General features: G+C 34.6%; 1 protein-coding gene across 2 annotated transcripts in view; it reads right to left on the reverse strand.

The window, feature by feature from the left end:
• EXOC4 (exocyst complex component 4) overlaps positions 1-14,384 on the reverse strand; it is a 791,906-nt gene that overhangs the window by 567,944 nt on the left and 209,578 nt on the right. For both annotated transcript variants that reach the window (XM_063100340.1, XM_063100341.1), the window contains exon 8: positions 900-1,045. In XM_063100340.1, the coding sequence (XP_062956410.1) occupies positions 900-1,045 (146 nt within the window). The remainder of the gene's footprint in view (positions 1-899; positions 1,046-14,384) is intronic.

Here is a 14,384-nt window from a genome sequence, read left to right on the forward strand (position 1 = left end):
CTGGAGTTAAACTGCCAGTATTTAAATCCTGCATCTATCACTGGATAGCCATGTAACATTACAGAAATTACTTAACCTCACTTGTGTCTCAAGGTTTTTATATGTACAAAAGGATTAAAAACAGAACTTTTGCCTATAAGGTTGGTGTAATGAGTAAAGGAGATAATACATGAAAATGTCTTAATGCTGTGGCTAGCACTTATTAAATGAATGTTAGCTACTGCTGCTGCTCAAAATTGGTATAATTCAAATTAAATTATGTTTAATTGGGATTATTTTAAGAAAATCACCTAGTACAGTACCTGGTACCTAGGAAGCACTCAATCAGTGGTAGCTGTTATTATTATTGTCATTATAAACTATTAGTCGTTAGCAAGAGATAAACAATTTGGGCACATGACCTGGTGGGATTAACTAAAATAGTAATTAGAAAAAATGAATTTCCAGATTGTTCCTTTATTAAACATCTAACCACATAAAGACCAATACTGCTTAACCACGGAGATTTGCATAACCTTATTAGCAAAGGTTGTTTCTTGGCACTTGGGACATTTTCAAGGCTGACACATTTCATTTGATTTCATATAAAATTCCCCAGAAACAACTGGGGAGTTTCATTTCCCTTAATTTTATATGAAACTCCTCAGAAATAAGTTCCAGAAATTTGTATTCAGAGTTCCAGATAGTCCAGTAACCATAGTCCAAAATAGCCACTTCACCTTACAGGGGAAAAAAAAAAAAAAAAAAGGTAAGCAAAATTGAATATACATTCACTTTCTATAAATTACCTCGGATCAACTTTAGCAAGAGAAGCAATGGCTGTCAATAAAGCAGACAGTCATCCTATTTGGTTCTATCACTTTTGACACCTGCTATCTTACCAGCAGAGTGATACTTACTTGAAAAGAGAACTTTTTGGCCTTTGAGGTTTCTTCTTGGCAAAAAAAGCTGCAAACTCTCGTCCAGTACTGGCATAGCTTAGTTGAGCTGATGGTTCAGAGGCCGTACGAGTATTTTTCATATCCAAGTACTCAGTCAATAGCATCTGTACAACCAGAAAAAGAGTTTAATGCATACATTTTTATGTGCTGTTAAGAAAAAACACTTTATTTTATTTTAGTGAAACGTAATTGATTATATGTATTCCTGAGGTATAGAGCGTAATGTGAAAACCTGTGTACAATGTACGATGATCAAGTCAGGATAATTAGCGTACTCATCAATACAAAACATAATCATTTCTTTTGTTTTCAGGGCATTCAATCTCCTCTCTTCTAGTCATTTGATAACATAAATTAATGTTAATTATAGGTGTCTAGCTCAACTGTACCTCAATAGAACTTATTTCTCCTAACTAGTTGTTTTGTGTCCATTAACTCATTTCTTGCTATCCCCCTCCCCCTTTACTCTTCTAGTAACCACAGTTCTGTTCTCTCCTTCTGAAAGTTCAACGTAATATTTTGACATTTGTGGTGGATTGAACACCCCTCCAAAGTCATTGAAACTTAATCCCCACTGAGGATGAGAAATCCTTTAGTGGTAACTGAAAGGTGGGGCCTTGGGGAGGTGACTGGATTGTGAGGACTGTACCTGCATGAATGGATGGAGCCATTCTTATAATAATGGGAGTGGTTCTGGTGGCTTTAAAAAGGGAGTGAATGAGGAAGTTAGTCTCTCTCTCTGCTCTACCATTTTCTCAATGTGAGGCCCTTGTGTTGTTGTTAAGCCACCACCAAAGAAGAACTTCACCAGATATGTTTCCCGGACTTTGGATTTCCTGGCTTCTGAAACTGTAAGCAATAAGTTCTGTTTTCTTACATATCACCCAGTTCCAGGTATTGTGTTATAAGCAACAGAAACAGACTAACACAATAGTTCTTTCTTCCTTTTTTTCTTTCTTTAGCTCCCACTTATGAGTGAGGACATGAGGTTTTCTCTTTCTGTACCTGGCTTATTTCACTTAACATAATTTTCTCCAAATTCATCCATGTTGCTGTGAATGGCAGAATTTCATTCCTTTTTACAGCTGAGTAGTATTTCTGTTGTGTATATATACATTTCCCTTATCTAATCGTTTGTAGATGGACATTTAGGTTGATTTCATATCTTGGCTATTGTAAATAGAGCTGCAATAAACATGGGAGTGCAGACATCCCTTCAACATGATGATTTCCATTCCTTTCAGTATATATCCAGTAGTGGGATTGCTGGATCACATGGTAATTCTATCTGTGGTTGTTTGAGAAAATGCCATACTGTTTTCCATAAATGGCTGTATTAATTTACTTTCGCACCAACAGTGTACAAGGTTCCCCTTTCTCCACATCCTTGTCAGCATTTGTTATTCTCTGTTTTTTGATAATAGCCAGTATAACTGGGGTGAAATGATATCTCAATGTAGTTTTCATTTGCATTTCCCTGGTGACTAGTAATGCTGAGCATTTTTTCATGTACCTATTGCCATTTTGTCTGTCTTCCTTTGAAAAATGTCTGCCCATTTTTTAAGCAGATTATTTGTTTTTATTTTTGGGTTTTTTTTACTATTAAGTTGTTTGAGTTCCTTATATATTCTGGATATTAATCCCTTGTCAGATGCATAGTTTGAAAATATTTTCTCCCATTCTGTAGGTTATCTTTTCACTCTGTTGATAGTTTCCTTTGCTGTGCAGAAGCTCTTTAGTTTGATATAATCTCATCTATTTACTTTTCCTTGTGTTGCCTGTGCTCTTGAGGTCTTATTCATAAACTCTTTGCCCAGTCCTACATCCTAAAGTGCTTCTTCTGTGTTTCCTTCCAGGAGTTTTATAGTTTCAGGTCTTATACTTAAGTCTTTAATCCATTTTGAGTTGATTCAGTATATGGTCAGAGGTATGGGTCTAGTTTCATTCTTCTCCATTTGGATGCCCAGTTTTCCCAACCATTTATTGAAAACACAGTCTTTTCCCCAATGTATGTTCTTGGTTGCTTTGTTGAAGATCAGTTGGCTGTAGGTATGTAGGTTGATTTCTAGGTCTTCTATTCCATTCCATTGTTCTGACTGTCTGTTTGTATGCAGTACCAGGTTATTTTGGTTACTATAGCTTTGTAATACAATTTGAAGTCAGGTAGTATAATATCTCCAGCTTTATTTCTTTTTGCTCAAGATTTCTTTGGTTATTTTGGGTCTTTTGTTGTTTCATATGAATGTTAGCATTGTTTTTTCTACTTCTGTGAAGAATGTCATTGGTATTTTGATGGGGATTGCACTGAATCTGTAGATCGCTTTGGGTAGTATGGACATTTTTAAAACATTGATCCTTCCAACCCATGAACATGGAATATCTTTCCATGTTTTGGTGTCCTCTTTAATTTCTTTCACTAGTATTTTGTAGTTCTCCATGTAGAGATCTTTCACTTCCTTGGTTAAATTAATACATAGGTTTGGTTATTTTGTTTGTTTGTTTGTTTGGTAGCTATTGTAAATGGACTTGCTTTCTTGACTTCTTTTTCTGCTAGTTCATTGTTGGTATATAAAAACACTACTGATTTTTCTATATTAACTTTGTATCCTGCAACTTTACTGAATTTGTTTATCAGCTCTAGGAGTTTTTTGTGGAGTCTTTAGGTTTTTCTATATATAGAATCATGTCATCTGAAAACAGACAATTTTACTTCATCTTTTCCAATTCGGATGCCCTGTATTTCCTTCTTTAGCCTGATTACTCTGACTAGTACTTCTAATACTATGTTTAATAGGAGTGGTAAAAGTGGGAATCCTTGTCTAGTTCTTATTCTTAAAGGAAAAGCTTTTAGATTTTCCCCATTCAGGGTGATTTTGACATTGGGTTTGTTATATATGGCTTTTATTGTGTTAAGATACTTTCCTTCTAAACATAGTTTGTTGACAGCTTTTATCATGAAGGATGTTGAATATTGCCAATGATGCTTTTTCTGCATCTATTGAGATAATCATATGGTATGAAAAGCCATTTAAAACCATGCAAATCTAATTCTAAAACCTCACCCTAGACATTCATAAGGATATTAACCTGGCTATTCATTTTTCCAGTTGGAGATCTGAGAAAGAGTCATTACAGCCAGAAAGTCATCTACTTGTTACATACTCATAGGGAACAGCATGTGGTGGGCATTTGAACATAGGGGTAAATGGAACATTTTTATTGAGTGCATATTGTGCCAGGCACTATGCCAGGCACTGTGCTGAGTGAGTTAAACAATATTTTTCTTTAATCATAACTTAATCCTTATTATTCTGAACTACATCAGTATTCGCAGCAAGGCCATAATATTTACTGAGGGCTTACTATGCTGCAGGCAAGGTGCTAATCCATTTATCTCATTTAAAGCACAAAATTTATCAGGTAAATTCTTGGACAATAAATAAAGAAATAGGGCTTAGAGAGATTCAGGAACTGCAAAGTGATCCCGGCTGGAATGACTCCAGAGTCCATGCTCTTTCCCTTCACTCTAACAGTACAGTGGACACGGACTCCAACAAACTGCCAAGGAGAGGTATAGAAAGAGAGGCCTTATAAGAGGTCTTGACCTGAAAAGAATTTCTAGGGCCACTACTCATCTTGAGAGTGTTAAAGCAAGAAAAGCAACTGCTTTTTTGATCAACTACTGCCAACAAGTCCTGCTTATAAAATCAATCTACTTTACAGCCACAGGGGTTGGGGCAGGGGCTAGAATGAGCTGTTCTACTATTTCTAAAACCTACATTCTAAAAAGTTTCCACTGCTGTGAAAGAAAATAGCAGATCTGGAATAGAAATCACCATGGTTCCTAAGAATATCTAATCTGGAACTAAAGTATATTAATTGCTTTCTATAATCACTCACCACATTTAAAATTTTAAGATACCCAAATGGTATTTCACAGGTAGGCAACCAAATCTAGCCATGACTCATATAAAAGCTTTTCAGAGACTCAGGGTCCCATATAACCATTCATTCATTCATTCAATGAAGATTTAAGGACCCTATTAAGCATTATCATCAAAGAATATTTATGAAGCATACTGTGAATATGATGCAGTCCCAAGTAACTTTTAAAGCAATATGTCTCTATTATAAGTATAAATTCACTACTCAGTACTTACCAGAAATTTTAAAAACATCAGATCTTATTTGAACCTCAAATCTATGAAGTCAGAGTTCCTATCTACATTTTGGAGACGAAGAAACAGAATTAGTGGTATTAAGAAACCAGCCTAAGGTATTATAATTACAGAATAACAGGCCAGGATTTCAACCAAATTTAAATGACTCTAAAGCCTGGGCTCTTACCCATGACCCTCTACTCACTAAGAGCATACAAACTGCCAGTAAGAATGGACCTATAGGTGGCAGTAAGTGGACTTTATTTCATTTTCTGTATAATAAAGGTCGCACAGAAAAAGTATAAAACATGTTAACAGACTGGTTAATTTATTTTATTTATTTGTGAGGCCACTGCAGTATTATTCAGCATGCTGATGAAATAACATAATGACAAATACTATTTCTGTTAATACATCACCCAAACTACCCAATAGTCAGGGAGAATAGTGAATTGGTCTCTACTAACAAATCAACTGAAGGTCTCAATTACTGTAGATTTGGCGCTGATGCTAATAAGATTTTCAGCAATCTGTGATCAAAAGAAAGCTAGTAAGCCAGAAAAGAATTTCAAATTGATATAGCACAGAAAGATGTCTACAAATGCACTGTTTCACTCAGGTGTTGGTTTTAACACTGTGACAGAGATGTTTCTACCAATGCATGAAGATACACTAACCCAAAGTAACTATTCTCAGACTCTATTGTCCTAGAATTCAATGACTGGCCTGTACAATAAAATATTTCTTGATCAGGGCATCATTAACCAGCATCCTCGAACCCCAGGTACTTTAAGATCATTGGTTTTTTCTCTACACCAATAAAGTCCCTTTAATTATTACCTCTCAGCATTGTTAGTCTATTCCTATCTACTGGCTTCTTCCTTTCTACCTACTATTCCCAACTTCTCAGCAAAAATCTTGCTATGGTCTTTATGCTCTCTATGTAATCTTATTTCCTTTCTGTCCTTAGGTCACAAACTTCAAAAAGTAGCTTTAACATCTATTCTTTCCTTTACCGTGATGTGGTTTATTCCTCATTTCTCTCCCAAACTCCAGTCCCACATCTGTGACTGCATGCTTGATATTTTAAGTTGAAAATTTCAACTTCTCTGAAACCTAAATCATCTTTCCATAAAATTAGTAATTACTTTTGTCTTCTTTTTGTTTGTTAGTTCCTTATTCTCACTGTCTCCAGGTTTAAAACTTCACAACCATCTTTTGAAACATTCCCCTATCCTTTGTGCCCATAAGTGAATTAGTCCCCAGGTCCATTAAAGACTCTTTCTCAACATTTAGTTTGCCCCTTCCTGACCATTATGACAGCCACGAACTTAGTTAAACTCATATAGTTTACCTCATTTAATTTTCTGCTTCTCATCTCTTACTCTTCCAGTCCTTGCCATATACCATCAACAGACTAAATCTTAAAACACTACCTCCATCATCATAAGGCTACTCATTTCAACATCTACAACAATTTGACTTCAATATATACATATATCCAATCATTATCTTATTTACCCCAACATGAACTCAATACTCCAATTAAAATCACCTATTTTAACTCTTCCCTTTAATATAGTCAGGCCTTCTCATTTCTGGAATGTCTAATCTAGATTACCCTCTCTCCTAAATAAATCCCAACAAACCCTTCCAAGAACAGTTCCAAACTGTCTTTTCAATGAATCCTCCCCAGGTCACTCTAGGTCAGCTATCCCCTTTTCTGAATTCCTAAAGCAGTCTTTTCTACATCATTTCACTCAATAAGTGTTCATCAAAAACTGACTGATACCAATAGTCCTTATTTAATGAAAAGATACCTGACTACCCCAATTTATATGTTCTTTAAAGCATTATATTTCTTCACTTCCACTACAGAGCCATGCAACACACCAGCAAATCAAAAATACACAGAGAATCGGGCCGAGCCCGTGGTGCACTCGGGAGAGTGCGGTGCTGGGGGCACAGCGACGCTCCCACCATGGGTTCGGATCCTATATAGGAATGGCCGGTGCACTCACTGGCTGAGTGCCGGTCATGAAAAAGACCAAAAAAAAAAAAAAAAAAAAAACACGGAGAATCACTGAATTTTTAAAAATGTGATAAAAGAAGCCTTGATTCATATGTTGTTATATGCAAATTCAAGACAGTCTCCAAAGTACAACAAATTCTGTAAATTAGTACTCAGTACAAAAATCTATAACACAAGTAAAATAAGAAAGGCACAGGTGTGATTTTAACCACTGGCTAAATGGTGGTGATGTTTGTTTGTTTGTTTCATTGTTGTTTATTTCTTTTTCATAATTCCATTCACCACCAGCTGGAAAATACTGCTTTAAAATCAGGTAAAGTTTTATTCTGACACCCTAATTGGTAAAATGTATTTTTAAATATCTCAAAGAACAACAACAACAGCACAAAACCTTGATTTCTAAGCTCTCTGAAGTTTGTTTGAATTAACTAAATCTTCTACTACAAAGTCTTGACAAACACGTAAGATGATGGATGGAATCATCAAGAAATTATATAATTTCTTATATCAATAATTACATAATGTATTACATCTCCCAAATTGTACATAGATATTCTAAACACACACCTATAAGTTCAAATTTCCACTTTTATAAAAGGAAACAAAGCTACACAGGTTGTCTTTTGTCTGGGAAAAATCACCCAAGATTGGAATTCTGGGGCAAAGGGCATTACATGTAATATCAAATAAATCCTGTCCACAGAAAATCTGCAGAAGATAATACCACATTCTTGATGACTCTACATTCCTTCGTATCTCAGGCACTAATTTCTTTTCTATTTTTAAGTACCAGGAATTGCTATTTCTTGTTGATCAAGAGTTCAAAAATAATAAAGTTTATGGGTGTTTCAAGTTTGACTTCAAAGTCATTCATCTGTAAAACTGAAGACAAGAAACACAAAAACACAGTTGGAAAGCACTTGAAAATATATACCAGTTATATCACGACTACTTTATTTTTTGAGAACCTGGAATGTTGGATGACTCTGTGGTCAAAGTATAGGTACATAATGCTTTAAAGAACATACAAATTGGGATAGTTAGGCATCTCTTCTGCTATAATATTTGATCAGCAGTTGCTAACATGCTAGTCAGAAATCTCATGTTACAAAAGCAGGGCCAAAATTTTGAGATTTATAATTCCTGTAACATTGGTAATATTCTGAATGGATTCCTCCTTTACCATTTAATCTTCCTTATTTAATATATTGCCTGTGGCTGCTCCTGGTTTTACATGCAGAGTTTTCTAAAAATAAATATGGGATTTATAGACTTAGAATTAACAGATCTCCTGTCTTCAGTTTCTCCATATATCCAAGTAGATACTAATATCCTCCTGGGTACTTAATGTGGTAGGATCCATTTTAAATAACTTCTCAGATTACAAAACCCATTCCTCATCTAAGATCCGTTCCTCAACCATATAGCGGACTCTGGTAGCCATCTTTATACCTTGTGATCCCACCCTCTCAGCCATAGCTGAGATGTCCACCAAGGAGATGGCCAAGCCCCAGTTAGCCAAACAGATTCCCTTTCCCAGAAATGTGTTGGGGGGATACAGTCTCTGCTGGTCAATGAAAGTGAGAAGATGTAAATTATTTGAGGAAACCACCTTTTACCACATGGATGGAAAATCAAAGAAAGCCAATCTGCACAGAGAGACTAAAGAATGAAATAGATGACCAGAGAGAGGGATTTACAGGTTGCGACCTTTAAATGTTTTCCATAATTTTATAGGTCTGAAATCCAGTTGTTGATAAGTTCTTAGATTTTCTACCCTTTGGTTCCATAATATATCTCTATAGGCTCTAATACACTTTCCTTATTTTTTCCTTCTGAGAGTCTGAATGGATTTTTGCTCCTTCATTAAGATAACAATGGATGGATGAATATATGCTAATATGCATCTAGTGACATTTATATCACAATTATTGTTTTTGCAGAATACTGGTATCTCATGAAAACAGGAGTAGCAGTTTGCATAGATTTCAATCTGTCCAACTATGAATTCAATTCTCCTGACTACTAACTTCGCATATTTAGTGATTTACAGCAAAGCCAAATTATATTTGTCTTCATCGATAAATTTGAAAATTAGACTGCTTCTTATGGCAGGAGAAATAATAAAGTAAAAAAAAAAATCATCTTCAGCTCCTCCGAAATCAAGTTGAACTAAGACTAAACTTCTTTTGGGCAATATTTTAAATGTGCCTAAATTAAATCCTATAATTTTCAAAATTTGCTGTTTTAAAATGCAGAAACCTAGGAGTTTGTGTTCCAGGCACAGCAAAGTAGTTTTCATTGGACTAGTCCCCATGCTAATAATTATAAAAGCTAAAAAAAATAAGAAGAATTCCTGGAGAGGAACCATATGAGACAGAAACTGTCAGCTAAGATCTCTGCAGAAAGAAAGAAAGCAAAATAGGTGAGTTCCTCTGGCTTTCTCCCAAAGGGCACCTCCTGGTTTTCTGGAGCAAGGGGATAGCCCAGCAGAAAGTACACAGTCTTACTGCATGGAGGATGTCTAGAAGGAAAACCAGAGAAGAGGAAGGAGAAAAACTCAGTGTAATATACCCCTCAAAGTGACACCTTGATTCCTGAAAATATTACAACAGAAAGACTGAAACAGTATAACAATATTTTTAAATTAGGACCTCTATGTAAAATTACCAAAAACTATAGGTATAGGTTTTTCCCCATATGGTTGCTAGTGAATGGAATGTTAATAACAACAACAAAAAAAAAAACAGAAAAAGTTATTTCAATACAACAGTCTAATTTCCCCATTGTATAAGGACTAAAATATTCTGCAATAAGAAAACCAAAAGAAAAGTAAATAGTCATTCTGAAAATGGAATGGCTGCCTGCTTAATTATACTCATTATCAATGGCAATTGTACAATTAAAAGCACTATTAGTATGGTCTTGTGAATAGTTCATTAGCATTCACAGTAAAACAAACCAAAAAATTCCAAGTGTACACATGCATTTTCTGGTCCTGTATCAAACACCTGATCAGTAAAGCCTAGATCAAATAGCTCATGTTTTGCATTTTTTTTTCTTTTTCCCAACAGAACAGCTCTTAACAAAGAAAACCCAGTTTTAACAGCTTCCAAAAGAACGTTTTCATTGATTTTTAAGTTAAATATATATTTATTTAACACATAAAATATTCAAGGTATTGTGCTGACATAAAAACAGGACTTAAAAAATAAATCTTTCCCTCAATGTGCTCATTTAGTAACAGAGACACACATGAATGACAGCAATACAAAGAAGAAAGTGGTAAACCATCAGGGTAAAGAAATGGCTAACAGCACTTATAGGAGGACAACACAGCTCCTAATTAGGAAAATGCAAAAAGGCTTAAGATCATGGTACTACAGAAGAACACATACAGAATCTTAGAACGTATGAAAGGTCAAAATACAGCAGAACAGGACAAGCAAACAAAAAGTGCTGGGAAGATTCAGGGCATCTAAGTAAACAGCAAATATTTCAGGTGACATAAAAATGAAGAATGAGAGGTAAGCCTGGAAAGGTGGTCTACCAACAACTTCTAAGGACCTTTAATACCAAGCTTATGTGCTGAAGCAAAATACAAAATGAGGAGTCACCAAAAAAAAAAAAAAAAAGGTTTTGAATAGATGAATTAAATTGTGATAAATATACTTTATGTAAATTAATTTGGCAGCATATAAAATAATAGATTGGAAGGCAATGAGGTTGAGGGCAAAAACAAATGATTAAGGGAATACTGTAAAGAGAGAGGAGTGAGAAGGGAAAACCCACCAAGATAGTTGAAGAAAAAAAATAAAGAGGTTTTAAACTAAAGAAGTAGTAATGAGATTATACAATTAGGATAAATTTAAGAGTCAGGGCACAGAAAAAAAATGAACAAAATTTAACCAGTTATTCTGCAAAGGAAAGAGGAGGAGAAATAAAAACAATGACTAAAAGACTGCATATTTGAAGGGCAAAAAAAAAAAAACTGTTCCATGAACAATAATCAGGAATGCAGGAAGAAAGAGTTTAGTAGGGACAATAAATTTAGTTTGAAATATACTCCCTTGTGAAACATATGAATATTTAGTTCATTTATATCCTGAAATACATAATGCAAAAAGGTATAGTGTTGATGAAATTTCCATGATTTATAAGTTAATTAACTTGCATTAGGACTGCTAGGTGCATGTCTATAAGCTCATAAAAAATTATCACCACTCTGAAGGACATATATCCTTGCATATCTGTAATCTAATTCTATCCCATTAGAGCTTTAATGCAGCTTTGTTGAAGTATAATTTATGTACCAAAAAATTCACCCATTTTAGTGTACAGTTCAGTGATTTGTAAGTGAATGTATACAGTGTATAACCACCAACACAATCATTTTAGAATACTTCTATCACCTCAAAGAGGTCCATTATGATGCTAGCTGCAGGTTTCCATAGATGCCTTCTATCAGGTTGAGAAAGTTCCAGTTTAAAAAAAAAAAAAATCATCAATGGGAGTCAAGTGCTTTTCTGTATCTTTTTGACATAATTATGTGGATTTGGTCCTTTATTCTATTAATATGGTGTATTGCATTAATTTTTTAAATAAATCTCAATTAATCATGGTACATAATGCAGTTTACATGCTGATAGATTCAGTTTGCTAATATTTTGTTTGAGATTGTTGCAACTATGTTCATGAGGGATATTGCTCTATAAGTGCCTGTGATATTTTTGGCTTTGATAAAGTGTTTCCTTATCTCTATTTTCTGAAAGAGTTTGCAAAGATTTGGTATTATTTCATCTTTAAACATTTGATAGAACATTTGTGTGGCTTATGTATGTATAGGAAAATTTTTAATTATTAATTTAATTTGAAATAAGACAGTTCAGATTTTCTATTTCTTCCTGAGTCAGTTTTGGTATTTTGTGTCTTTCTAGGAATTTGTCCATTTCAACTAAGTTGTCTGAATGGCATAAAGTTGTCCATAATATTCTCTTTATAATCCTGTTAAGTTTTGTAGGATCTGTAGTGATGTCTCTTCTTTCATTTCTAATTTTGGTATTTTTTTGTGACCTCTCTTTTATAATTGGTTATTCTAGCTAAAGATTTATCATTTGTTTATTTTTACAAAGGATTAACTTTTGGTTTCATTATTTTTTTTTCTATTGTTGTTCTGTTTTTTATTTCATTGGTTTTCACTTTGGCTTTATTATTTCCTAACTTCCGCTTGCTTTGGATTTGAGTCTCTCTCCTTTTCCTAGCTCTTGGAGTCGAAACAAAAAATTGTTGATTTCGGGTCTTTATTCTTTCACCCATGTTGTATTTAGAAGTTTGTTGTCTCATTTCCAAATATTTGGGGAGTTCCAAAATTTCTTCCTGTTTGTTTAATTCTGTTGTGGTCAGATGTATAATTTTAATCCTTTTAAATGTATACTCTTGCATAAAGTGGGATCCAAAATATATGGAGCAAAAACTGACAGACTTGAAAGGAGAAATAGAAAATTCAACACTCACAGTTGGGGATTTCAATACTTTTTTCAATAATTAATAGACCTGGATGGAAAACAAAGAAGACTTGAGCAACAATATCAACCACCTTGACTTAAACTTACATATATGGTACACTCTAGCCAAGACCATCAGAGTACAGATTAGCTCAAGGTCACACAGGATATTTTCTGTGGAGTCTACTAACATTTATAAAGCAAATGTATTTCACAGGGCCTAGTTTCCAAAGCCCTGTAGTTTCAGGTATAACCTAACTTTTTAAAATTACATATAGAAATGTTAAGGTTTCAAAAGACAGGAAACTTTCCCCAGGCTAAAGTCTCTGTTGTAGATAAAGAACTGTAACTCAGCAAAATTGGTGGCTTAAGGACACATGCCCTTGGAGCAGGTTAACCTAAAGTTACTTTGTAACTTGTATGTAACTATGTAACTATGTTACTATGTAAACATACTGGGGAAACTGCTGTAGGAAAAGATGGTATTTGCTAAGAACAAGCTTTTGTTGGTGGATTGACTTAACCTTTTGCAAAGTGCATTATGGAATGTCACTTTGTTGTTTCACTGATGTTACCAGGCTCTATTGTTAAACTATACTTAGCCATAACTCCACCTATGTTCCTTTTCTGTAACTTTCTGACCTGGAGAATAAATACTGAGAAAGAACCCCAGTCCAGTGTTAATTTCCCGGGGAGGGATGCCTCTTTCTTGAGGGTTCCAGGAAACTAACTCCTTTGGGGTTTCTTGCTGCTCAGAAGAAATGGGCTTTGAGTAATCCTTTGCATCTCCATCACCCAAGGAAGAGAGGTGACAAAGAGAGTGCAACAATTTTCCATGGGAGACCATGTGCTAGACCTCTAAGGAACAGGAAGACACAAAGGAGGTCTCAAAATCCAAAGGCACATTCCTGACTACAGCTTCAATATATTCTCCTCCCACTTCAGCCAAACATATTTTAAAGTTCATTCTACCTATTTACATCACGTTCTTCCCTTTTCTCATCAACCTTGACTACCATGCTCAGGATTTTCTTACACCATTACAAACACTTCAGCTACTAATTTCAGCTATTTAATTCTGTATTTAATTAATACAATTTTACTCTGTATTAAGACTTATAGGTTTCAGCACAATACATTAATGACTCCTTCTATCATCACACAGTCTTCCTCTCTCTCTCTCCTCAATTCCAATGACCTCCACTCTGTTATTCCTTAACACTCTTTGTCCTTAGGAAATACTCCATCTCCAAGGTCTCTAACTCTGAATTCTCTCTGACTACCATGTTTTATCTCTGCTCAGTAAATATATAACTCCTTCTTCTCGGTTTGTGTTAAAATTCTGGAAAGATTGATCTGCACTTAGGAATTACTTGGAGGACTACTTTAAAATAGAGATTCATGTGCCCCACCTTAGAACTACAAAATGAGAGTGCAATATAGAAATGTAGAAAGTCTGTGCTTGAAATCAGCTCTGCTACTTATTAACTACGTAACCTCGGCCAAGTTACTTAATCTAAGACTTACATATTTCCCTCATCTGCAAAATAAGGATAATAACAGTACATATTTCATATAATTAATGTCAGAATTAAAGGAAGTAACACATATAAAATGCTTAGCATATAACAGACTATTATTATCTTTGGGGATAAGGCTCAGAAATCTGCTTTTTTTTTTTTTTCTTAATGCATTCCAGGAACTATGATATCACCTCTCTCAAAACCTGTTTCCTCATTTGTAAAAC

The sequence above is a fragment of the Cynocephalus volans genome, chromosome 6 (genome assembly GCF_027409185.1).
Source record: "Cynocephalus volans isolate mCynVol1 chromosome 6, mCynVol1.pri, whole genome shotgun sequence".
Classification (NCBI taxonomy): Eukaryota; Metazoa; Chordata; class Mammalia; order Dermoptera; family Cynocephalidae; genus Cynocephalus; species Cynocephalus volans.